Source organism: Protobothrops mucrosquamatus, unplaced genomic scaffold (assembly GCF_001527695.2).
Source record: "Protobothrops mucrosquamatus isolate PMUCROS unplaced genomic scaffold, P.Mucros_1.0 scaffold_158, whole genome shotgun sequence".
Lineage (NCBI taxonomy): Eukaryota > Metazoa > Chordata > Lepidosauria > Squamata > Viperidae > Protobothrops > Protobothrops mucrosquamatus.
Genome location: NW_015386234.1, coordinates 66,197 through 91,427, shown reverse-complemented (window position 1 = coordinate 91,427; position 25,231 = coordinate 66,197). Strand labels below are relative to the sequence as shown.

Below are 25,231 nucleotides of genomic sequence, written 5' to 3'. Positions count from 1 at the left end.
CTTCAGTGAAGGCATAGTGCCAGAATTCAGGCAGCCTGCTGATTCAGCACAGCATTCAGAAGCTGATTGAAACCGTATCACTTTCTGTTTCTCCATCAAAATGCAGCTGCTTGGAAAGGCAGACTATTTATCAGTGTGTCCACATCTAGAAATTCAGCAGCAGCACATATTTGCCTTCAAGCAATGGCTGGATTAACTAGACTTTTTAGGGCAGCAGTCTTTGGATACTGTTCTTTTAATTTTAGAGGATGGAGTGATAACATCTTTGCTTGTGTCCAAGTTGGTCTATACAAAGTCCAGTTGCTTCTTGAAAAAGCACCTTTGGGACAACCATGACCGGGATGACTGAGAATCTCCATAGACATTAAGCAAAAGTCATAAACAACTACTTAGCATATCCTCTTTTAGATAAGACCAGAGCTTGCACACTAGACAAATCTGGGGAAGGGCCCTTCTGGTCATATCCTTTACCACCTCCTCTAGTAAAAGCTCTGAGTCTCAGAGAATTCCTAGATTGCAAGCCTGGTTGCTTTGAGGAACCACAATTCCATTCAGATTCTAAAATAGTATAGTCTTGGAATCAGGTTGGCTTCTGAGTTAACAAAACCATTTTGCATTGTTCAGCTGGAATCTGAACCTATTTTTTCCTCATCTAGCTGCCACAAAGGGGCTGCCACAAAGAAGAGGGAGCCAAGCTATTTTTCAAAGCGCCTGAAGGCAGGACAAGGAGCAATGGGTGGAAACTGATCAAGGAGAGAAGCAGCTTAGAACTAAGGAGAAACTTCCTGACAGTTAGAACAATTAACCAGTGGAACAACCTGCCTCCAGAAGCGGTGAATGCTCCAACACTGGAAGTTTTTAAGAAGAGACTGGACAGCCATTTGTCCGAAATGGTATAGGGTTTCCTGCCTGAGCAGGGGGTTGGACTAGATGACCTCCAAGGTCCCTTCCAACTTTATTATTATTATTATTATTGTTGTTGTTGTTGTTGTTGTTGTTGTTATTATTATTATTATTATTATTATTATTATAAACAAGGTTTAGAACTTTTATTGCATCTCCTATCTGACCTGAAGTAGAGCTATACAACAGTATATTGATATCTCATCCCAAAGAAGTGGATTTCCTCTCCATGCGAATTTATATATGTTAGAGAAGACCAAACCTTGTAGTATCTCATAATAGACCTGTGTCTAAGGATAGTTCCTTTAGCCACTTAGGCTGTAGCAGAAACATTAGAACAGTGCCACCAACTCCCAATTTTTGTAGGCAGTACAGAAGAATACGGTGATGAAAAGCATCAAAAGCCACTCAAAGATCTAGGTCAAGAATAATTGTCCTCCTTCAATACAAGTCTCTCCAATGGTCATTTGTAAGAGGTTAAAGCCAAGAAAGAAGTAGCAAATGGGGTGTGTGTGTGTCCTGTTACAGATTTATCTAATAACAATCTCTTAGTTTGTCATGTAAACAATCTGGGAAAGAAATTCCAATGCTTCAAAGAAACCCTGTCCTAATGAATTAATAAAGGAGGGTTGGAGGGTTCCTAACTCAAATCTCAAAACATTACTCGTAATTCTTGGTATTAAAACTTAAGTCTCTGGATTTTGCTTCCTTGATGTGGAGGTAAAGGCTTAACAATGAGAATCCAGACTTCCAGGTCCAGATAATCTACTCCTCCAAAGCTCCCTATAACTGTAGCATGATAATGTTCCTACAACCTTCTGCAAGGGGGAAAGACTGAAGATAGAACATTTGCTCATTTCCATTGGATTCAGGCTTGATTTGTTGAGAAGCAGAGAGATCAGCAGGTCTTTCAATGATGCTGGAGTCTCCAATTCCCACAAAGCATTGATTACAGCCTTCTTGGCCCCTTTTACCAACTAGGTCAGGTAGAGATCCAGTGCAAATAACAGAGGAAACTCTGATAATTTCCCTGACATCTACAGGCTTAGAAAATCTCTAAGATAAGATAGGATCCCTGTCATCTCAGTATATTTTGTCAATCAGTTTCCAACTGAGAGCAAATGATTTTATCCAGAAAATATTTGGCTGGACATTAACAATTTATACTAATTGGTTCTTCCAGTATCTCTTTTCCTAAGATCCTGAAGTAGTTGCCATCATTCCACAGATTCAGTAAGAGTGGAAATTATTATTAATATACTCTAGCCCATCTCTGAATCAGTTTGATCTTACTTACCAAAGAAGTGAAAAATAGTGACTTTCTACTTTGGTCTAGATCAGACATGTCAAACAAAAGGCCCGGGGCCCGGATGCGGCCCGCGAAGTGGTTTCATGTGGCCCGCGAAGCCATCCTGGAAATAGTGAGGGAATGGCCCCCGCTGCCTTGGCCCTGGCCCAGGCCAGCCGGGAGCCAATGTACAATTTTGTGGTGGCCATCTATGCTGAAACGCATTCAGTCTTAGCTCCACAAGGCCGTCTAGAAACAGCGAGGAACCAGCCCCTGCTGCATTGGCCCCACCCCCTGGGTGCATGCTGGGGAGATGTCACCCTTTGTGAGGAATGAAGAAATGCACCATGCCTTGGCGCTTGCCCCGGTCCCACCCCCTTCTGCCAGAGACCCTCAGATCTGTCCCACTTCTGCCCAGGCCCCCACAGGCACCCTTGATGCGAACGATGTAGAGCTGGCCATGCCCACCCAGTAGGCCACACCCACTCCATCCATGCCCACCCAGTAGGCCGCACCCACCCTGGCCACATCCACCCGGCTCCCCGAGGTCAACCGCAATGCTGATGCGGCTCTCAATGAAATTGAGTTTGACACCCCTGGGCTAGATACTATTTTGAGTGTCTGAAACAGCAGGCACTCCAGAAAGTTCTTCAAAGAAAAATGTACAAGAAGCAATCCAAATGGAGAAATTTGCATTACTCTGTAATTAGATATATGCTGCCTTCTATTCTTACCATGCCAATACAACAGCATGCCAACTGAATCACAGTTCATTCTTCCATTATGGCAGAAAGTATGGCTACTACTGGACTGAGAGGTCAATGGTCTCACTCTTTAAACTTATATTTATTATGGATGTAACTATTTCTCTTAATTTTGAAGTCCTTTTAGAATTGCATTAGAATATTTTAAGCTGAACTCTTAAGTACTTGGAAGAAACGTCTCAAGAATCTTCTGTAACAAAAATTTGCATAAATTACTTTTACCCTCCCTGTATATCTTTAATAATTCATTTTATACTATTTCTATTCGCCCCATGCCACAACTCTGCAAGCCTTATCAATAAAAATGTTTAAAAGCCTAAAACTACAATGAAAAAATAAAAATTAATGAACCCAGACTGCAAAATATAGTAACAATATTACTGTAAATGATCCAAAAGGAGAACCATCTTTAAAAGGTCCTTCTTAAATGGCAGCAAGAATAAGACAATAAGACAATTCCAAAAAACGATAGAGCAACGAATTACTGAGCAGATTCAACCCTTTGCATTAGAAAGGACAATTTAAGAATATATTAAATTAAAAAATAACAAATACACCAACATGTGAATCATATTAAAGATATTAGAAGCAGTTGATCTTCCCGAAGATTTTCCTTGTTAATTATTTTTGTTTCCAAAATTGGCTCTGTGGTGCATATCTCCCTCCATGTAGCCCATACTAGCAACCCCTACTACTTGTCTCTGATCATCTACTAATCAAAAACATTCTAAATATACATGTTCCATTTAGTCATTGAGGTTAAAATGTGGAGAAAACAGGGAGAAATGTAAGCTTCTGAAGGTGGGGTGCAAAACAATATTCCCTGTAGCAGTTTGCTAAAATATTCCTTTTATAAAGAAATATCACTTGGATTAACTAATTTGTACTAATTTGCTTTTACCTATTTGCCCAAAAGGAAGACATTTCTGGATTTTAGAAAATCTTTCCTCAAAAAGATCTGGTAGAAAAAGCAAAATATAATATACACCAGTGGTTCTCAACCTGTGGGTCGGGACCCCATTTGGGGTCGATCGACCATTTCACGGGGGTCGCCAAGCAAGGCTGTCCGCCATTTTTTTTGTCTGTCATTTTTCCCCCCTTTTCCGGTGGGTGCCTTACCTCCCTTGGGCTGGGCCAGCTGGTGGTCGGCCTGCTCCGTCTCTGCAGCTTGCCAGCTACGCCTCGGCCGGCGCAGGGGGCGGAACCACGCATGCGCAGCGCTCCCAGGCAGGGAAAGTCCTCGACTTATGACTGGTTGGGTAGTCCTCGACTTACGACCAGTTTAGTCCTCGACTTACGACCGGTTTAGTCCTCGACTTACGACCAGTTTAGTCCTCGACTTACGACCGGTTGGGGTCGCGGCATTAAAAAGGTTGAGAACCACTGATATACACTCTTATGTTTTTAATTCACTTTTTCCTACCTCTGCTTTAAAAAACATTATCTTTTTCTCAGATTGAGAGACTTAATTGTTTTAACTCCCCTGTTCATTTTGCTGCCTCCTCTACTTTAGCAGTAGCTAGATACTATGTATTTTAAAATATTACTAATCTTATTTAGCCAGACTGGGTCTGCTACCTCCAGCCTCATGGGTTATGTTGTATGGTGTTGTATGGTGTTGAGATGTTTAAATCGAACTGCATGCAGATTTATGAAGTGCAACTATAAACATATCTGTGTAAAAAACTCCTGATAAATTTAAAAAGTACACAATAGTAGTTGAAAAGTTTTATTCATATAAAATTATTAAGAACATAAAGGATTGCATCTTAAAAAAAGATCTGCAGTTATTTACAGCAGTATTGCACAAGTAAAGTGGCAATTACCCTGTCAAATTTTCATCAGTGCAAAACACAAGTAAGCCAGGGAAACTGCAATAAAAATGCTACATATGCTGGGTTCTATGAAACAAATTAGTGATTAATCAGTACAAGATCAGTGCTACATTGATGTTTGTACCTGATGACGAGGTCTTTCATACAATAACTAGTGGTCTTTAAATGGGGGTGCAAAATTTCATTCTTCTCCTAAAAATTTAGTAGTTCTTGAATAAATTGTAGGTACTTCTTGATCATGAGGTAACAGCCATATCCTGTGCTACACAAACTGAGGTCAAGGGATGCGGAATTAACAGCCCTTAATATTAGCACAATTCAAGAAAGAAACAGGAAGCACCAAGGTTGTCATCTGGTATTTCATGCATTTTCCAGAGACGCTGATTTTTGTGGTGGGTTGCTGGGGCCAGCTGAATTCTGACTGAACACAACATGCCCATGCAAGTCCCTGGATCATGTCTATCACTTTTGAAGACTAATTCAGAGCACTGCATGTTGCTTTAGTAAAAATTCTTTGAAAACCACCATCAGTCCCCACAAAAAGTTATAAAAATATTTCAAAGCTTGAGTATGGGGCTTTCCTAATGACACAATGGAATTGTACTCTCTGCTTGCACTGTATACACTGTATACTTGAACGCTGTAACAAGACAGAGAAAGAAGAGAAATGAGAGAAAATAAGTGGGTTAATATCTAAAATAGCGCCAACTATCTCAAACTAGTAGACAGTGCTCTAAACTGATCAATCACTATTTTCATATATGCTAAGTAAAATTTAAAGAAAAAAAGACTTTACAAGAACTTAAATAAGCAGAAAATAAATATACAACATTTCTACAAGTTACAGCATTATGAAACAGTAGAGTGCATTAATTACAAAGAAAAGGGGAACCTACAGTATTTAACAAGTTCAATTTTACAAAAAGAAGTTTAAAGAAATTTCTGCTGCTATACAAAAAAAATCTTACATGAAATAGTAAGAAAAGAGAAAACATTGCACACAGGTAACATTTGGCTCAGATGAGAAGAACTGCTCTAATCTAATAAATATTCAAATATTTACAATCATTGAAAGAAAATAAAAAGCATCGAAAGTCTTAGTAATTCTCTGGGAAGAAATTTATATCTGGTTTCTCCACAACCAAAGGAAATTCTTCATAAAAATGTTTTGGCAGGCCATTTAAAAGGGAATTTTATTTTTTTTAAATCCTCTAATAGACAAAAAGGTTATATATGTTAAATTACATCAAGATTTTAAAAACCCACAAGTCTCACTAAGTTCACAGTGGGGTTGTCAAGGCACAAAACCTGCAGTGAACTGGAAAACCAAATGGGAACTATTTTAGTTTTTAGATATAGGTATCTATATAGATAAATGTCTGCTGAAAAAAGAAAGCTTGGGTTTGGGCCACACAGTGCCAATATCGTGTCATTTACTGTTTACGTTATAATTCACAGAATTTTAAAAATATGTATTAGGTTTATAATGCTTGCCTTAAGCCATGGCAGCAAGCTCATTGCGCGTCCATGCTATCAGTTAACACATATGGATGTGTACATAACTCAAGGCACTGGGCCAGCCAAGCCTTTAAAGAAATTGGGGGAGGGGGGAGAACCAGGGATGCAAAAAGGCAGCACAGACACCACTGCTCATGCACTGGATTTTTCAAAGCCCCCCTTCCTACAGCAGCTCCTTATTTCCATATACCCACCCCTAAGAGAGAGCCACTCCTCAAATTAGGGTATCCTAAGGAGCAGCATCTGCTCCAATCCAAGTAAGGAACAAAGGAGTCTTCCAACATAAGGTGCATGCATGGAACTCCCAAGATCCCAACCATGGCTGAAGTCTACAGAAGGATTTAATTTTAACACTGGAGTGCTCCAGGTTCAGAAGCAGGAGCAAAGTTTCATTCGTGCTTTGGTGAGTAAAGATGATGTCTAGGCACATTATCCTGGGTCCATGTTGGCAACCAACATAAGCCAGTTTGTGCTGAAAGATACTTCTGGTAATTATTTCCATTTAAAATATGGTCAAATTTAAATACAGGATCTTATGACACACTGAATAATAGCAAACCCTTAATCAAAAAGTTTGTGTCTATTGTTGTATATTGGCATCACTGTAGTTGGAACCGAAAGAATTTCTGGCATTTTGCACAGTATCAATCTGAGCAGCATAATGCTACCGGTAGCTGTTAAATCTATTTCCTTTCCTCTTTCAATAAATCAGATTTTGCAGGCAACATGCAAATATACAGATCAAATTTCTATTAACAGCATTGTCATTTCTATTTGAAATTAAAGTAACAAATCAAATTAGGAAAGTTATGGACCGACATTATCAAATAAGGAAACTCCCTCCTATACAGCTACCAAAGAAATGCTTGATTCAGCAAAAGCGAAGCATGTAAAGCAACATCGTGTGTGCCTCCCTGGCTAAACCTATAACTGGATGTCAGCAGTGCTTCAAATACAATTCCAAATTGTGCTTCAAAAAAATCAGGACTCCAATAGCACCTTTTCTGAGTAACACGTTTTATTATGTCATAAACTCTTGTGAGTTGCAGCTCACTTCATCAGATGCACAGGTTACATGTGAGATAAAGCTGCTTCTGCATAACCTGTTTTTTTTCCTCTCTTCCCACCATCTCACCACGATTTAAATCCTGTATCAATCTAGCCACTGTATGCATCAGATTAAATAAGATGCAGCTCACAAAAGCCAATGTCTTTTAATAACATGTGATACTCAAAAAAAGTTTCTACTAGGGCTCTCCTGAGTTTTTGTTACCATAGACTAACATGGCTTTCTTCCTAAAAATGTATTACAGAATGCACGGGAGAATGCACCTTAGCACTCTTGAAAGCATCTGCATCTTTTTCAAGACATCACACACCTGTTATACGATACAGACAACAGCTGCTTTAAGGAGTTGTAGTCAAGGGCAATGTTTCTCTCCCCTATGCATTTTCAAGCACTTTTGAAATTGAATCTGAAGTGCTGCATATAGCCCTATAAAAGATGGACAAAAGAGGATGGCATGAAGTTGTTCAGATTGTTCTTAAAACTGAGAGCAATGCATACAGCACCAGCTAATCAACCCTGTCAGTTTGGAAAGACATTTGCCTGTTGAGATGGGTAAGGAACTTTAATATAATACACCCTTAATATCCCCATTTCCAAAAGATGGGTAACAGTTTCAGTGTTTTCTGTCCTTAGTCATCACTACCAAGCAGTTCTGTGGACAACTTTTACCTGCATGTGTATTTTGCTTGTTGGGAGATCTTGGTGTGTTTTAATTCACCGGACTTCTGAAACAATTGGTTAAAGTAATACATACATGGAACAGATGAATCTCCACTAGGTGGGCTAACATTCCACATATCCCAGGCAGGCACAGGAGTTAAACGTTTATGAAACAATACAGAGAAATCACAGAGGTGTTGTTGATAATACAAAGAATCATAGAGTCTAGATTCTACAAATGCACTTTAGATGGCTTCAAGAGAAGTCAAAGCCTATAACTTTTTGAAGATAGTTACACATTTTCAATGGTGCTGATGAAACCAGATGTGGCACAGTATTTGGAATCATGTTTATAGTCTGTACCAGTATATATAGCTAATCAAGGACCAGATAAAATTATATGGCAAAGAGAAAAAGGGACGGAATCTTCTATGCAAATATTCATTTTCAGTTGCCTCACATGGCCAAATAAAAATGACATATGAACTACCTGACCATAATGTGGTGCAGCACGGGCTTTACTGCTCGTTTAATTTTTATTAAATCACTGTTACTTTCAGTTTTGAATTTTCCCAAGCTAGATCTATTATTTTACATTTTACTATCACCTTTGACATTTGAAGAGTCAAACATTTTATATTTAATAAACTATGATGGGTGACAAAATATTTCTCAGATACAAAAAGCCTTTTTAAAAATAAGTCAGCATGCACATCTGCTAACCACCATTGTTACATTAGAAATTTACTTGCTATATTTTGATTCATTGTTATTCAAGACTGAGCTTACGTGCATGCCATAATTTACTAATTTTATAAATTCAATATTCTGATATTTCTTGTTTTAAAGCAAAATTTTAATCCTTTTGGAAGCAACTGACTCACCTCTCAATAAAAAAAAATAGAAGGATTTAATCATCTCTCCCGTAAACACCAAAGGCAAAGGAATGCTAAAGAAGATTTCCATTAGGCCCCTTAATAGTCTGTTTAAATTTCTAAATTGTTTCAAAGGTTGCTCTCTGGAGCAACGTGCTCTGTCTTTACTAGGTCCAGTTCATAAATGCTTAGTTTCCAATCAGTGCCTAAAGAAACGAAGAGGTATCTTTGTTTCAACTACAGAAAATACCACCGTGAACTGGATCTGCTGCCATCATGCCTTCTCTTATGTTAATCAACCTTTGGGACAGAATGGTAATCATTAAGTGGCCCAGCATATACTTTGCATACTAATATAGGTGCTATACATCTCTACGAAGGGCTGGCAAAGACCCATCCAATAACCACTAACCTAAACAGACCAGTACTTTGATTCAAAATGAGGCAGCTTCCTATGCTTATGAAGGCTTCTGTACCTGGCAAATGCAAGAGAACCTGAACCAGGAACTCTAGAGAGCCCTTATCTTGAGAAGGATATTTATTTCCATCTCTAGGCACAGAAAGGGGATGAAGCGACATCAAATATGGCAGTTTCTTTTTGCAGACACACTTCGTCTCTCCCATGGCATATGATAGACCTTCAGTCTACAGTTTGGGAATCACTATCTTTACCACTATCTATGGCTCAGAGAAACAATTTGCTGTGTTTCAATTATTAAGGTTGCACAATTCAGCTTTTTGGAATTAATTATCCTCGGTTCAAATTTTTTTTTTCCTAAGTATACTACAAGTAGTCCTCACCAACATAGTAGGTAAATGCAGCTACCATGTTTTCCCGAAAATAAGACCCGATCTTTTTTTTTTTTTTGGCCTCCAAAAGAGGCACCAGGTCTTATTTTCGAGGGGGTGTCCTTTCCACTTACCTCTGGCACCGACAGCCCTCCCCCCCAGCCAACCCACTTCTTCTGTTGGCCGAAGGAGCAGCTTCATTCTGCAGCTGAGAATGGAGCTCCGACCTGCATTTCGCAGTCAAAAGCCTTTCCGGAATCCATAGCTCGGTTCTTGGCTGCAGTGGACTTCCAGAAAGGTCTCTAGACTGGGAAATGCAGGCCTGGGGACACCGCAGAAGTGGGCCAGCAAAGATAGGCCTGGCTGCAAGATAAGTGGGTGTGGGGCACGTGGGGCAGTTCCACACCCCCACCCTAGCTTGATTTTTAGGTGTGTGCCTCGCCCCAAAACTAGGGCTTATTTTTGGGGTAGGGCTTATATTAGGCCCACCCCCAACAATCAAACTAGGGCTTATTTTCGGGGTAAGTCTTACTTTCGGGAAAACACGGTACTTTCTCACATGAGGCTATGAGGCTGAACTTGGGAGGGAAAGATTCCAGAAATTCTGCTGTTAAAACTTATAAAAGAAAAAAAAACACCTTGTTTCCATCTTTTGGAATTTTTACCCTCAGAATCAATTTGAATACTGTGCTGCTATCGACCCCAAACCTACGCATTGAGTCAGTAGTCCTTGTACATTCCACATTATGGTTACTAACTCATCCCTCCAGATAATTTATTTTAAGAATAAATGCAGCAATAACTAAATCCAGAGTGCTTATTAAAAAAAAACCTACAGACACCCAAACTGGATTTAAACAACATAATGAGGATCAAAACAGTGCCAGGAATCATGCAGTAGGACCCTGTTCTAACAACTTGGGGCAATATTGCACAGGTGTAGGAACTGCTTTCACCCACATGCAAAAACTTATTGCTACATTGCCCCCTCCCTCCCCACATCGGTTTATGTTATAGAATATACAAGTTCTATACAAATAACAAAGGAAGAAAATTATAAAAGGCAACCTGGTGTCATTATTTGGACCATTTAAACTTTCACAGTTTAATTTCAACTTTCAAACCAACTTCAAGATTTCTTCCTCTGGACTGCAAGAAGCAAAAGCTCTGCACAAGGAAAGATCCAATCGGGTACTTGCACAGCAGATGGGTACATGTTCTGTGTAAATTCCTCCTGGTGTAGACGCACAAAGGCAGCTGACTTTAATGGCAGAAATTTGGGGAGGAGTAACTGGAAGTATCAATTCCAATCTTTCCATCTTGTCTCCACCTACTTCATTTAATGATCATGAGCTCTTCTGCATGGAAGTCATCTGGGATGAATGGAGGACCTAATACTAGAGTTTGGCCTCTCACTGCTTGGGAAGATTTGTTCTTAAAAAAAGCTGTACAATATGTCTTTAATATAAAAACTAAGGCAGCTTTACAAAGTAGCTGGCTCAGTCAATTCCACTGTAAGGTAGAGGAGCAGCCTACACATTTCCTAATGTGAACACAACATGATTCAATGGTTTCCTTAAAAGCTTTATATAGCAAAGTTTTTTTTAAAAAAAAGTTTCATCACCAAAACATGGTGTCAACTCTACTGTCATATGAAATCTTTTCTAAACAATGTTGACCCATTTCCAAAAATCCATCATAATTTGTTAATTCCCCAATATGGAGTCCTCTTGCTCCTTGAATTTGCTGGATGTCCCAAGTCAGGAAGGGCTATTAGCTGCATCCAAAGAGATTGTTCATGGGCTTTGTTGCTAGAACCAAGTAAACAATCTTCATGGCCTCTTGAAGTCCTAGTCACTGCATTCTCCATATGAAGCGGACGATGTAATGCAAGAGGCGCAAAATTATGATCTGATGATTTACTCCTTGGTAATCCAATAAACCCTGAAAGAAGAAATAAAGTTATTTTAAAACAAGGACCTTTCATATGAGGCAGTAAAAATTATCAAATGTATAGGCCAACTTAGGAATTGCAGTACTAACACATACAGTAAAGTACTTTGAATAACTTTAGCAAAGCAGAAAGGATAAAGTGTTAAGCTGGCCAATAAGACAGCTATTAGGGCAGAGGTCTCCAACCTTTTGGGAAACCAGGTACCGGTTCCGTGGAAAGGTTTTTCCGCAGACTGGAGGGTGCGTAGTTTTGTGTGCTGCCTGCATCTCGCAGATGGGGCTTTGCTTGTTTGTGCGGACCAGTTGCTGGCATGCTGCAGCCCACGGACCAGGGGTTGGGAACCCCTGCATTAGGGTACAGCTAGGATTTTAACAAAGCAGGATCTCTTATTGATTTTTGAGGTTTTTCTATTGCAATCATATAGACTATATTTTTATCTTTACATCTCACAGAGAATAATGTGCATGTATGACAAAGCTTTAGTCAGATTACTATATGAGTAGGTTTTGCATGAACACTAAACTTCTCTTCATTAATAAATGGATAACGTCTACCATTTGTTTTTAATAAATGATATAAACAAGAAAATATGCCTTTTCATGCTTCAATTTTTCTTTTTCTTAGCAGGCAATCTTCATGTTTTAAATTTAAGCATAGAATTGCTAGCTGATAGCACAGTATAAATTTGTGTAAATCAAAATTTTGAAAGGATCAGAATATAATGGCAGGATCTTGCTTCTAGAAAGATCCAGTTGTTGTAGTGTGCTTAAGCCCCTCTAGAGCCTCTGTAAGCCAAAAAGGGACTGGATGGCCAAATAACCTGACTGAGCTGGTGTTAAGACAGAGGGGGACTATTGTTATTTATTGGCTGCAAATCAAATACAGCATGGTTGCTATTTATGAATTGAGTTTCAAGTAAAAAAAAGTCATCTTCTACTATCTCTACTTACTGGAATCAGAAAATAAATAGTAGTAACTGGTCTAATGTCATGGGTTATAAATGCTGTAAAAACAGAACTCCATACATGATGAATGGTAGAGTATATGTTGGAAGGGATTATTAATCCTTAGCCTAAATTGTGTGCATCTCATATTCAACTGAATATATTTGCTTTTGGCCTTATAAAGTGTAAATAACAATATTATACCTCAATCCTAAAGTCATTCTTTCTGAGACATGTATTTTATTATTATTTTATTTATGGTTCATACAGAGCAAGAGTCCTAGTGGCACAGAGTTTAGAATGCAGTATTTCAGGCAAACTCTGCCGCAGTCTGAAGTTCGATCCTGATGGGGCTCAAGGTTAACTCAGCCTTCCATCCTTCCAAGGATGGGGTAATATGCTGACACTGTAAACTGCCCAGAGAGCACTGTAAAACTCTATAGGGTGGTATATAAGTCTAAGTGCTATTGCTACTGCTATGTTAATGTGATGCAAAATAACTTGGGGACATTCAGCAAACCATGGAAAAAAATGATTAACTCATAGCATTTTGTATTTCTAGCTAATTCTTTTTGCTTATGTCCATTTTCTGTCACTGATTGATGTCCTCGTTGTCTGCCTCAATCATGCTTGCACAACTCATTGTAATGTATTCATTCAAATGGATAGAACAAAAGCCCATTTAACATGCTCTAAAACTCCTGTGAGACAAGAAATTAACAAAGTAAAAAAAAGCATCTATAGACAGCCTAATTTTCCTCATGAATGGCATTTTTTTGACATTTCACCTTTTATGTGAAGAGAGACTCCAAAATCCAGTTTTCTGATTCCAGTTGACTTAGAAATAAAGGCAGAAGAAAGTCTTGTGAATGAATTGTATCTTTAACACTGTGTTTGGAGTAACTGTTACTATATTTAATCTTGTTCTGTGCTGCTTAATGTGAGGTTTGTTACCAGAAACAAATGGTATATAATTTATGAGATCTGGTAGAGCACACAGAAAGGGGAAAAAAACAGGAGATGCCAAAACCAAGATGGTATTCTCAGAACATAATTGTGTCATTGTTTAAATTGTTGACTCTTGAAAATGTTACAGAGATTCCCAAAGGATGAAATCTGGTAGCTATAATTTATCTGAGAAACCAGTGATTTGGTGTAATGTATGCCAAGAACCTAAATAAAGCTATTGGCAATCTGTGCCAGAGCTAATGAACTAGTGAACCTCCAAATTATTCTCAAGTGACTCCACCTGTATAAACACCCACTGCTTTTTTGAGTATAAATACATGCAGATACACTTGAAAAGATGCAGTCATGTAAGAAAAAGAAGGCACACACGTTTGTGTGCTGCCTTGACTTCAACTTCCACAAGTCTCCTTGATGAAAGGAAATAAAGCAGATAATCCAGGGACAATCAAAGCAATTATTTCTCTTTCAACACTTCGTTTAGAAAAGGTTGTTTTAAACTAATTAAATACAATTAGCATATGGATTAGAGATTTTAATTTATTTGCATCAAACAAACACTAACAAGTCTCAGAAGACCAGCTACAGTACATACAATATCTTGAAAAACCTCAGACTAGTAGATTTATTGTGGTGTAAGCTTTCCTGTAGTAAAGCCTATTCAGTCAAATGCAGTCATAAATCTGTTTCAAAGATCTTGAGTCCCCTAAAAGCTACTGCAAAACTGGGAAGTTATTAAATTCATGGAAAGTAACTATAATTATACTTAATTCAGATTAAGGTTAAAAAAGATTGGTTTGCTGCCTATAGTCATTTCTTTGTCCTATCCACCAGATTCTTGCACCACTGTAGTTGCCTTTGCTTTAGCTGGAAAAAGTCAGATGGTGCAGCTCACCTAAATCCAAACTGTTTACATCTTTCTTCAGTTTTCAAGCCAACCAAAGATAAAATATTTTTGATATTTCTAAAAACCAAGCAAGGGAAGGACAGCAGCAGCAAACTCTTACTCAATCCACCTGACATAATGGGATTCTGGCAAGGGCTATGGCACTTCCATCCCTACATAATAAGATGAGAGGAAATCAGTTCATGCCTGCAATTCCTCTAAGAGCATTCTAACAACAGCTTGTGACTTTTACCTTGGAAGTACAGGATTCTTCCAAAATTAGCATTTCACAAATTTACTTTCAAAATAATACTTATTTTGGCTTGTTGTTTCAAGGAATTACTATATTGCCTTTCAAGGCAAACTTAGCTGCAGTATCAATCATAACAGAGAGAATGCATAGGTTCCAGGGGTTATGTTTTTCTCCATTGCTAATTATGGTTAAGCAGATGGAAAACCACAAAAGATGGCAATGTCTCCAAAACCTGGCACAAACATCAATTCATAAAGAATACAAAAAGCATACTACTCCAACAAAATCCCCCAAGAACCAATATAGATGTGAAATGACAGGCAGTCTCTATGAAAGGGCAGAAGCAGACATGCCCCTTCCTCCATTCCACATATGCACTGGTACTTTGCATAGACTTCTCGTTTGTATGATGTAGCTTTTCAAAGGAGAGGGAAGAATACAAGAGAAACATTTCTGGGGTGTGCTTATGGGGATGCATAATGAAATGCACAAAAAAAAGGTATGCTCTCTCTATGGAATCTACAAAAGACAAGACATTATTCTGTGGTGGAAATTGTAGCTACAGTACTTACAAAACAAAGGTAAGTCAAATGACTGCAGTGTAAGAGATTGATTTTCTATATTTTATTTTTTTCCCCATCTGCCAGAGACTTGTTAAAGCTCAGTAGATCTAGAAGAGTGTTTTGCATGTAGTAGCTTTTTTCAGTTTAATGAAAAGGGGTCCCACCTTAGTGTGTCCATAGTCTGTGTTCTAAAACTATTAAAATATAGTAAAGCACGTCATGTTTTCCCTAAATATCCACAAAAGAAAACATGTGTGGGGGAGAACTTTGTTATATAAATAACAGTATCAAAGCTGTTTAGTCTGTAGAAGAACTAGGAAACTGGCCTCAGATAAATTTATCTCAGAAGTCAAAGTTTAAGATTGGAGATTAAAGGATATCATCTCTTGTCTGTTACAAATAATTGACCATCAACTCTAGAAAAAGAGACAGGCTAATTTACTACAATACAGTGCTCATTTTTAAAGAAAGACTGAATTCAACTGTTTTAAAAGTCTAGCCAAACGTCTTCCTTTCACTAAAGCATATAGTTGACATTTGTTATGTAACTACAACATACCAAAACAGAGGGCAGAGTCCAGATGCTACTTTAAGCTACTTGGCAATTTCATTCAAAACAGCAAGTACATCTTGATGTTTGAATACTTACATGCACAGGGCCATTCATCTTAGTTCGTGCGTCAAACATTGGTCCAAATTAAGTAGAAGGCCCCAGCTAACCACACCTTTTAAAATATTTGGATTATTTTAAATAACAGAGCTATGGGATTAAGGGCTGAACTGAAATAAAAGCAAATGGCAAAAAGGGGGCCAAAATATGCAATTGAGATGAAATAAGCAGCTATAATAAGAAAGATGGACAAGGAAATGACAACAGAGACAACAGACCAAGGTGTAAAATTCTAATGAAACTGTCAATGAAATCTGATTTCTGTCCTGGAAACACTTGTCTGTCATGAAAGTGTGACATACTGTACAACTATATTTTGAGACCACTGAGTGACATTAACTATACGTCTCTTGTATTATTGCAGTATCTCTTGAGAACATGCTGCTTTTGCCAAGATCATCACAACATGAACTTTATTGATGCTTTAGGAGACTCCAAGGAAGTATGTACTTGTTTCCTCAACTTAGCAGTTTCCTAAGGGGTTAATTTCTGCACACTTGTCATTTCCATAAAGCTTGATGTAATGCAAGTGTCTGCATGGGCACAACAGTGGAACGAAGAAATATCCAAATCAAAACAATCTGCAAGTTCAATCCAGGGAAGCAGGTGCATAGGAAACAAAAACAGACCTTGAAAGCCACTTGCTCTTTCTGAAGTCTCCTGTGAATTTACTATTGTTATCAGTTATAACATTTAGCTGCACATTCTACTCAAGTTTCCAGATATGAATGAGGAAACTAACTGTCTAAAATCCAATTCACATATAAACTAAATGACTCATCATAACATTTCATTACAGAACACCCTTCTGCACGTTATTTTCGTGTATGACAAATCAGGTGTGTGATGCTTTGCCAGCTGAACAAGAAAGCTACATAGTCCAAAATAAAGGCGTGAAAAACCGGAAGGAGCTAAATATAAAACATACTAAATAGCCAAAGAAGTTTAGCCAAAACAAATAGCTAATGGGAAGCAAAACAGTATTGAGGAAATATTTCTCAGGCTGAAAACAGCAGCCTGGAAAAAGTTGGTACATCATTGGTGCAAATTTAACCAGTGATGCAAATAACATGGGCAATAAAAGGAGAGAAATGGTAGTGGGAAGCTTAACCCTTTCTTACTTCCTTCCCCCTGCCCTTTGGTTGTGGTCCCTCATGGTGAAGATTCAGCATCACAAGCTCACCACCTTTCCTACGCAAATGTCTCCTTCCCCCTTCTCATGTATTCACTTTAAATAGTCAACCTATGAATGCTTCACAGACACTGTAGGAAAACAAAAGAGGAGTCTATTCAATGCTGCTATCACAAATCAGTTTATAGTAACAATATGTGAACTTCTCAATAGGAGTATTAGGTCTGTCAACCTAAAAGCCAAAGACCCACACCATATACAAGGACAGCAAAAGGACAGGATGATTGCCATAGAAATGGAAAAGACATTTAAGTATAGAGGAAGATAAACAGGTTTATACGTACATTTAAGCAGTGCTTTTTTTTTTATAAAAAAAAAAAGGTGCCGGAACTCACACACGTCATACAACCCGCCTTGCCTACCCTACAAGGTTTCATCCAAAAAAGGTGCCGGAACTCCGTTCTGGGTGTTCTATGAGAAAAAAAGCCCTGCATTTAAGACATACATATCTTGCATATACAAATTTTCAGCAGAAGGAACCAAGCTGCAACTGCTATTTGTAATTGGACAATATTAAATTGGACACATTGAAATCCAAAAAGGATCTACTTATGTATGAGCCAAAGCAACACAGAGCTTCTATCTATTCAAAGTTGCCACATACAATACAAATTTCTCATACAGTAGCAGAATGCATGGAACTATATTGTTTGATTCTCATTACTCTTAAAATAATTAGAATCATCCACAAACTCTTAATTACACAAAATTATGATCCATAAGCTATTCCATTTACAAAACGCACCAAGAACCAATAAGGAACCTATCTCTGTTTTGTCTCTGAAAGGCATTTATCATTTTATTGGTCAAAATTGCCATTTTTCTCCTTTAATTGTAATCCACCTTACTAATATTTCACAACTCACGCATTTACTATCATTTTACCTCCATACCAGAAAAACATTTTGTGCTTTAACTTCTTAATATAGGGCTGCTGCTAGAATATTGGGAAGAAGAAAAAAAAAGCACCTTCCATTTCATATTTCCTTTGATGCCGTCCCCTTCCCCAATACAGTTACAGGATACTAAAACTCAACCATCACGTGAACAGAAACTTCTAGAACAATTTGTTCCCTGCTTGTTCTTCATCTATAGAACCCTGTTCAGAATTTTATGGAGAAAAAAGGGAATGGGTACATGCAATTTCAAAATTGTGAACTGAATATTATTTCTCAGAATACATATTACCATTTTAATTGAAAGTTAGTACAGAGACACATTTATTTTACATTGCTTCTGAGGTTTCCTCTGGCACATTCAGTGTGCACCAGAAGAATTGGTGCATGCCAAATTGAATTGGCAATAAGGTGCAACGCCTTGGTGAAGGAAGATGCATTATTCCTGATTCCTGTGACACTAAGCACAGCCACTTACACAAGCATATGGAAGATTACTTTCATTATGCTTTTGCCCCCACCCCTCAAAACAGAAACAGATAGCGTTTATCCTGCTGAATGTAGAGTGTTTCTCATGTTACAATTACTGGTAACATTAATTGTATTATGATCACACAATTCTTTTTTAATGGGACTAACAATATATAATGCACTACTTTTACTGTTAATATTTAAACTATTTTATATCTAAAATAGCTATTTATACCTAAAATAACTACGACCTCCAAGGTCTCTTCCAACTCTGTTGTATCTGTATCTCTCAGTTCCAAAGATAATCCTGTCTATTCTCAGTATTTCCACACATATCCCAACCTAATGCCCTTTCAAGTTTCTGTCATAGGAATTTATTTCATTCATCAGATGGTGAATATAATTTATAAATAGGTATGTGATAATGCAGTTGATTAGCCTTTGATATTTTCTTTTATAAAAAGCTTTCCTGTTTCTCCCTTCCACTACAGATACCAATGACTTACAAAGCATATCAAATTATCTCATACAATATATAATTAGCAATCACACAAAACAGAAGTACATTGTGGGGTTCATGCATTCAACACATGATGACAACCACTGATTTAAAATAGAAATTAGGAGCACTGATTGATGATAAGGCTACCAGGGCCATTAGCATGTACATCCAATCCTAGGAAAAGCTGCCAAGGCAGGCTATGAATTTGATCATTGCAATAGAAAGAGAAGTTGTGATTCCCTAGAAATCTTTCCACCTAAAAGAGGGAAAAAAAATCCCCATAGGTTTTCCCTCGTGAGTGGAAAAACATCTAGGGGACCCTAAAAAAGCAGCCCATGGAAAGGCTCAACATCCTCCTCTCTAAATTAGTTTGGTCCAATCTGCAAATTTCTGTAACTGCTTCAAATAAGATCAGGTTTTCAGTGCTTTTTGAAAAGAATCTGTGTTGTAACATTTCAAAAATCCAAGAAAACAGATAAAGCTAAAACACTACTACCTCATTATCCAAAGAGATGGTATGCCACTTATCTTAAAAAAAATTATTTTAAATTTGCTTCCATTTTCTCTTGACTGAACAGTTGCTCAGTTCCCAAAGTTCAGTTTAAGGAAACCAAGCTTGATCCTAGGTTCTAAACCATAAATTTCTCTTACCTTAGTTCAGTAGCCTAAACTGAATTCTACATGATCTCCTGCCAAATCCAGTGCTACTTGGTTTAACTTTCAATTCCCAGCAGGAACAAAAGTCGATGCCCCTTGCTGAGCTAATCTCGGTATGCTCCTAGCATTAAAAGGAGTTTTTACAACAAGTACAAATAGTCCTCGACTTATGATCATAATTGAGCCCAAGATTTCCATTGCTAAGCAAAGCAGCTATTAAGTGAGTTTTGTCCCATTTTACAACTTTTTTTGCCACAGTTGTTAAGTGAATCGGTGCAGTGATTAAGTGAATCATGCAGTCGCTAAGTGTATCTGGCTTCCCCCATTGATTTTGCTTGCTGGAAGACAGCTGGGAAAGTTACAAATGGTGATCACATGACCCTGGGACAGTACAACTGTCATAATCACATGCCAGTTCCAAGCCCCCAAATTTTGATCACGTGTGTACGGGATTACAGGAAGGCTGCAATAGTCATAAATGTGAAAAATCAGTAGTGAATCACCTTTTTTCAGTGCCATTGTAACTTCAAATTGTCATTGAACAAATGATGGTAAGTCGAGGACTACTTGTAAATGCCAAGCTAAGAATACTGGAGGAGGAAAATGAAATTAAATACTAATTTAATCCTTATACTGTTCTAAAAGAAACTGCACAGTATGCAGTTTCAAAAGGTTCATCAGTTCAGAGTTCAGTAAGTTATATCCTTTCTATGTACTACTGGTTTGCATATATATAGTTAATATATCACACAATGTAATTAAAGTTAGTTGATACAGATTGTGTAGAATACATACATACATACATACATACATCTGTCTGTCCGTCCATCTTTGTTGTAGTGATTGACACAGAGCCTATCATAAAACAGCTGTTTTCTTTTTCAGGCATCCATATGAGCCTGAAGTAATGTCTTTTTTCAGGTCTCCACTGAAGCCTAAAAAGATGCTTTAATTGGTAGTAGATAGATGCTGTGTATGCATGAGGTCTAAAGCACAGGCCTGCTGTATAAGATGTGTGTGCTCCTTGAATTGTAAATACACCAGAAATAAATAAGTGTGCTTTCAATATAAAAAGGTAAAGTATTCAAATATGTCATGTTTGGAATCATATATATTTGAGGACAACTCCAGTATTTTAGCAAATGTTGAAATATTTATATAACATTTGCTTTCCCTTACTTATCCTTTGTTTAAGTAGACAGAGCTACATCACTGAAATAAGCAAAAGAATTTAGAACAATAAAAATGTTGAAAGTTACCCTTCTTGGACAGTAGGAAGCATTAAATTCATCTCCAATACGCCGTAATTCCTGTGCAATCCATATTTCTGGCTGCATATCCTCAGGTATTGGCCGTGACTGCCATCTGGAAGCTGCATCGAAACAACACAATTTTTTTTTACATTTCCAAAAGATTTTCCATATCCATTCCCCACAGTGGCCATGCACTCAATGATTTTACTACTTATTTCTCTTAAAGCTATAATAATTTAATAAAGATAGAGGAAGAAAATTAATTTATACTAAAGATGTCATCGTGATATCTAGAATTATATTTTTATTAAAGATATATTATCTATATTCCTTTATTCATTATATCAACTGAATCTATTAATGTAATTTTTTTCACCTAAAGTAGTAGTAAATTGTGCAAAGCTATATCTTTCCACTCATCTAGGATCAGACTCTTTTACAAACAATTCAAGAGTGCTCCAACAGCTATCTGGGAAATCAAACTCTACAATACCAGTAAAATAGTATACAAATAGTCCTCGACTTAGGACCACAATTGAGCCCAAAATTTATGTTGCTAAACAAGACAGTTAAGTAAATTTTGCCTCATTTTATGACCTTTCTTCCCACAGTTGTTAAGTGAATCACCGCAGTTATTAGGTTAGTAATACAGTTGATAAGTGAATCTGGCTTCCTCATTGACTTTGCTTGTCAGAAGGTTGCAAAAGGTGATCACATGACCCCAGGACACTGCAACCATCATAAATCAGTCAGTTGTCAAACATCTGAATTTTGATCCTGTGACCTTGGGGATGCTACAACAATCATGGTGTGATAACAGTCAAAAGTCACTTTTTCAGTGCCATTGTAACTTTGAATAGTCACTAAATGAGCTGTTGCAAGTTGAGGACTACCTGTATAAAGAATCACAAAAAAACCCCATACAATTAAACAGAACAAAAAAGCCTCAGAGGATTATCTCCCCCAAATGATGAAATGAATCTACAACATGGAACTTTATATTCTGATGTCATGCTTATTTAAATCCCAATTCCCTCACGAGTCAGTAATCAACAGTAGCACTTCTACCTGTCATTTCTCTGATAATTTCCAAACAGCACATAATACATTATCTCTGGACTAAACATTAGAGAATTATGATTAAGTTTATGATTGTTCACTGCCCAGGGTCATTTGTTTGAAATGGGCAGCTACAGAAATAAATATTTACTCTAGGCTCTGTAACCATGCAAAATCTGAGGAACAGTTTCTCATATAAGCTAGCATTGCAGAGATGCTGTTAAAAGGACTGCATATCACATTAATCAAAATACTAGTATGTACTAAATTTATTATGGCTTCCAAATTATGAGATGTTTGGAACCAGGTTTACAGCTGTCTTCCAAATTATGTTTAAATGCACTCTTTTCAAAGGTCAAGGAGCATGCTACTTTCTGCTCTCAAGTAAATTTACTCTAGAAGATGTCAAGCAGTTTCAGCTCAAACATAGTCCTTAACTTATGACTGTTGTTACTGGTTACTTAACTATTCAAAGTAATGATAGCCTCCAAGTCAGTTACAACCTAAATTCATACTTAAAAACTGCCCCCATGGTCATATGATCACAATTGGCATATTGGTCGATCACTTTGCAACCAGCTTACATTTATAACAGTTGCAGCTTCCTTTAGTCATGTGATTGTGATTTGGGAAGTTTTTTGCTGATTTCTAACAAAAAAACCACCATTAGTTAAGATGAATTTATACTTAGGAATTTGATGATTCCACTCTCAACTGTAGTAAAGTGGTCGTAAAAACGGATCTGATCATGTGGTAAGTTAGGATTACAACAACTTAATGGGAATTCCAGTCCCAATTGAGGTTGTAAGTCAAGGATTATACATATCTGTACTCACAGATACACGGAATACATGTATTCAAAACAAAAAAGGAGGCAGTATAGTCCTTAAGTGCCACTTGAGACAATTACTTTTTCTTAAGACATGTTGAGTTTAAGGAAATATCTATTTTAAGCATGCAGGCTCAGGTAACTTATTCACAAATAGACGCTGAAGCAAGCCATCAAAACTCATATAGATGATTTGTTTTATTCCTTACAAATCCTTCATCAGAACTCATCTTTTCCTTGAAGCGGTTGGCACAATACATTGATTCCTATGCCCAGTTACAACTTAGCTGTTAACCAAAGCATATGTATAACAAAATAATGCATATTTCTCTCATATATTCTGCTTTATCCCCCTCCTTCCTCTTGTTTCTCTAATAATATAGGGAGTCTCTGTGGGTATTACTCCGCTAGTTGTAGCTAGTTGTAGTGGTCATTTCTGCTTCTTTAAGCCATTGAGCCAGGGCTGTCTGAAGATGTTTCTGCAGTCATGTGGCCTGCATGACATCACATTGCAGCACAAAATGTACAACGAAACATGGAACATTGTTACCCCAATAACATAGTGGTTGCAAATTCCTCAGTGTGCAGAATGTGGATGAAGAAAAAAACTGACATAATTTAAAAACTGTACTGGGATTAGGATGCCCCTAGGTTCATACATCACACTAAATGTGGTCCTTTTTTGACTCAATACAAGTTATCCTTGTTCAGCAACTGCAATTGGTTCCAGTGACTCAATCATTAAGCAAAGCAGTCACTAAGTGAACAATCACATGATTTTTCTTTATTTTATTTTTCCTTTGCTTTGCAGAGTCGGAAACATACAACCCCTAAACAACTTGGTAAGCCCAAATGGCGGAGGTTTCCAGAACTTCACTCATGAGGAAGCCAGGTAAAAGGGAAATCTTCTAGCTTTCTCCTCCCCTTTGGAATGCTCACCCTGGGGCTGGGATAATTAGCAAGAAGAGAATTAATATTTGTATACATTCATTGGAAAAGATTACCTGAGAGTAACCAGATACACAACGCAGAATAGACATTGAAAGGAATGTGGTAGCGTTCTTGAGGCTGCAAAACGCCGGCCACTTAAGAGGCAAACAAAAGCCTTTAGCATGAAACTAATTAAGAGTCTTGTGTCAGACACAGCCTCAACTGGCCTGAAGGTTGTAATCAACTAATTAAGGCCACAGAGCTGAGCTTGTCAACCTGTGTGGTTAGCACTTTTTAGGGATGTGCTGCAGCACCGAGGAAAACAACTTAGGAACAGATAGCTTCTTCAGGCAATCTCTCAGAAGGGAAAAAATGGGGTCAGGTACAAGACAACAGGTACTAAGATGTAACTGAGAGATGCTGCAAAGCCTATGAATTCTGGCACTGGTCACAAAAATAATGGTTGCTGCCTAAAGCAGTCCCTAAATGAAGATTACCTGTACGGGAATCCAGCTGCTATTATCTGTAAACTAAGTTTTATGGGTGGTTGTTATTGTTTAAGTCACTAAATTATGTCCAATTCTTCATGAGCGCCCATGGACCACAGCACACCAGGCCTCCTTGTCCTCCACTGTCTCCTGGAGTTTGCCCCAAATGTTTTATGGGTACTATATATGAATCTACCCAATGGTGTACACCATATGTGAACATAGCCTATGATGTACAAGAGACAATCTTAATTGTTTTGAGGCATGTATGTTCTTACTAGACATCTGAGGGGTTTTAATTCAATCACATCAGAAGATTTTATCATTTGTAGGGAGAGTTCCACACATCAAGCACTTGGGTCATTTTTGATATAGGTAAATAAAGGTTTATATCTTGCTTAGGACAAAAACACTATTTGGTATCTAATTATTTGTCATTAGATATGAAGATAAAGAAAAATACTGCCTGGCAATTGCTTGCATGTACTGTATTAATGTAGGAGTGCTGATAACATTATCATAAAGCTGCAGTGTCCATAACGAAACTCAGTGATGTCAAAAGGTTACATGTGTCATAATGCAATCCCACTAAGAATACAATTTCATAATTTGTATAATCTTGTCATTTTCTCCCGTATCACTCAATTCTGGCCTTCTTCTGCCAACAAAAATGAATAGCGAATACAGGCACATATAACAGCTCTTTTTACACAAATTATTCCACAAACTTGGCATTAAAATCTTTATAAGGATCATAAGGGAATATCCATAACTCTCAATCTCACAACAATCACTCGCAGAGCAGTGAAAATGCTAAGCAAATGTGCCTGGCTGCAAACTGGGTGGAAAATTTATTTCAAAGCCAAACTAACATTTCATTGGCCTACAAATGTATTGTTTTCACATTATAATTGAGAAAGACTATTATCAGATTTCAAAATAAGAGTTTATATCAGACTCAATATTAGTGAGTTGCTTACAAAGCTGAAATTCATTCCACAGTCAATTCATTCAATT

General features: G+C 37.6%; 1 protein-coding gene across 3 annotated transcripts in view; it reads right to left on the bottom strand.

Moving 5' to 3' along the window:
• Positions 1-11,309: 11,309 nt before the first annotated feature.
• BCL2L11 (BCL2 like 11) overlaps positions 11,310-25,231 on the bottom strand; it is a 34,361-nt gene continuing 20,439 nt past the window's right edge. For all 3 annotated transcript variants that reach the window (XM_029285031.1, XM_029285036.1, XM_015820931.1), the window contains 2 exons: positions 20,915-21,027; positions 11,310-11,645 (listed from right to left, as the gene is read on the bottom strand). In XM_029285031.1, the coding sequence (XP_029140864.1) occupies positions 11,556-11,645; positions 20,915-21,027 (203 nt within the window). In that variant the 3' untranslated portion in view covers positions 11,310-11,555. The remainder of the gene's footprint in view (positions 11,646-20,914; positions 21,028-25,231) is intronic.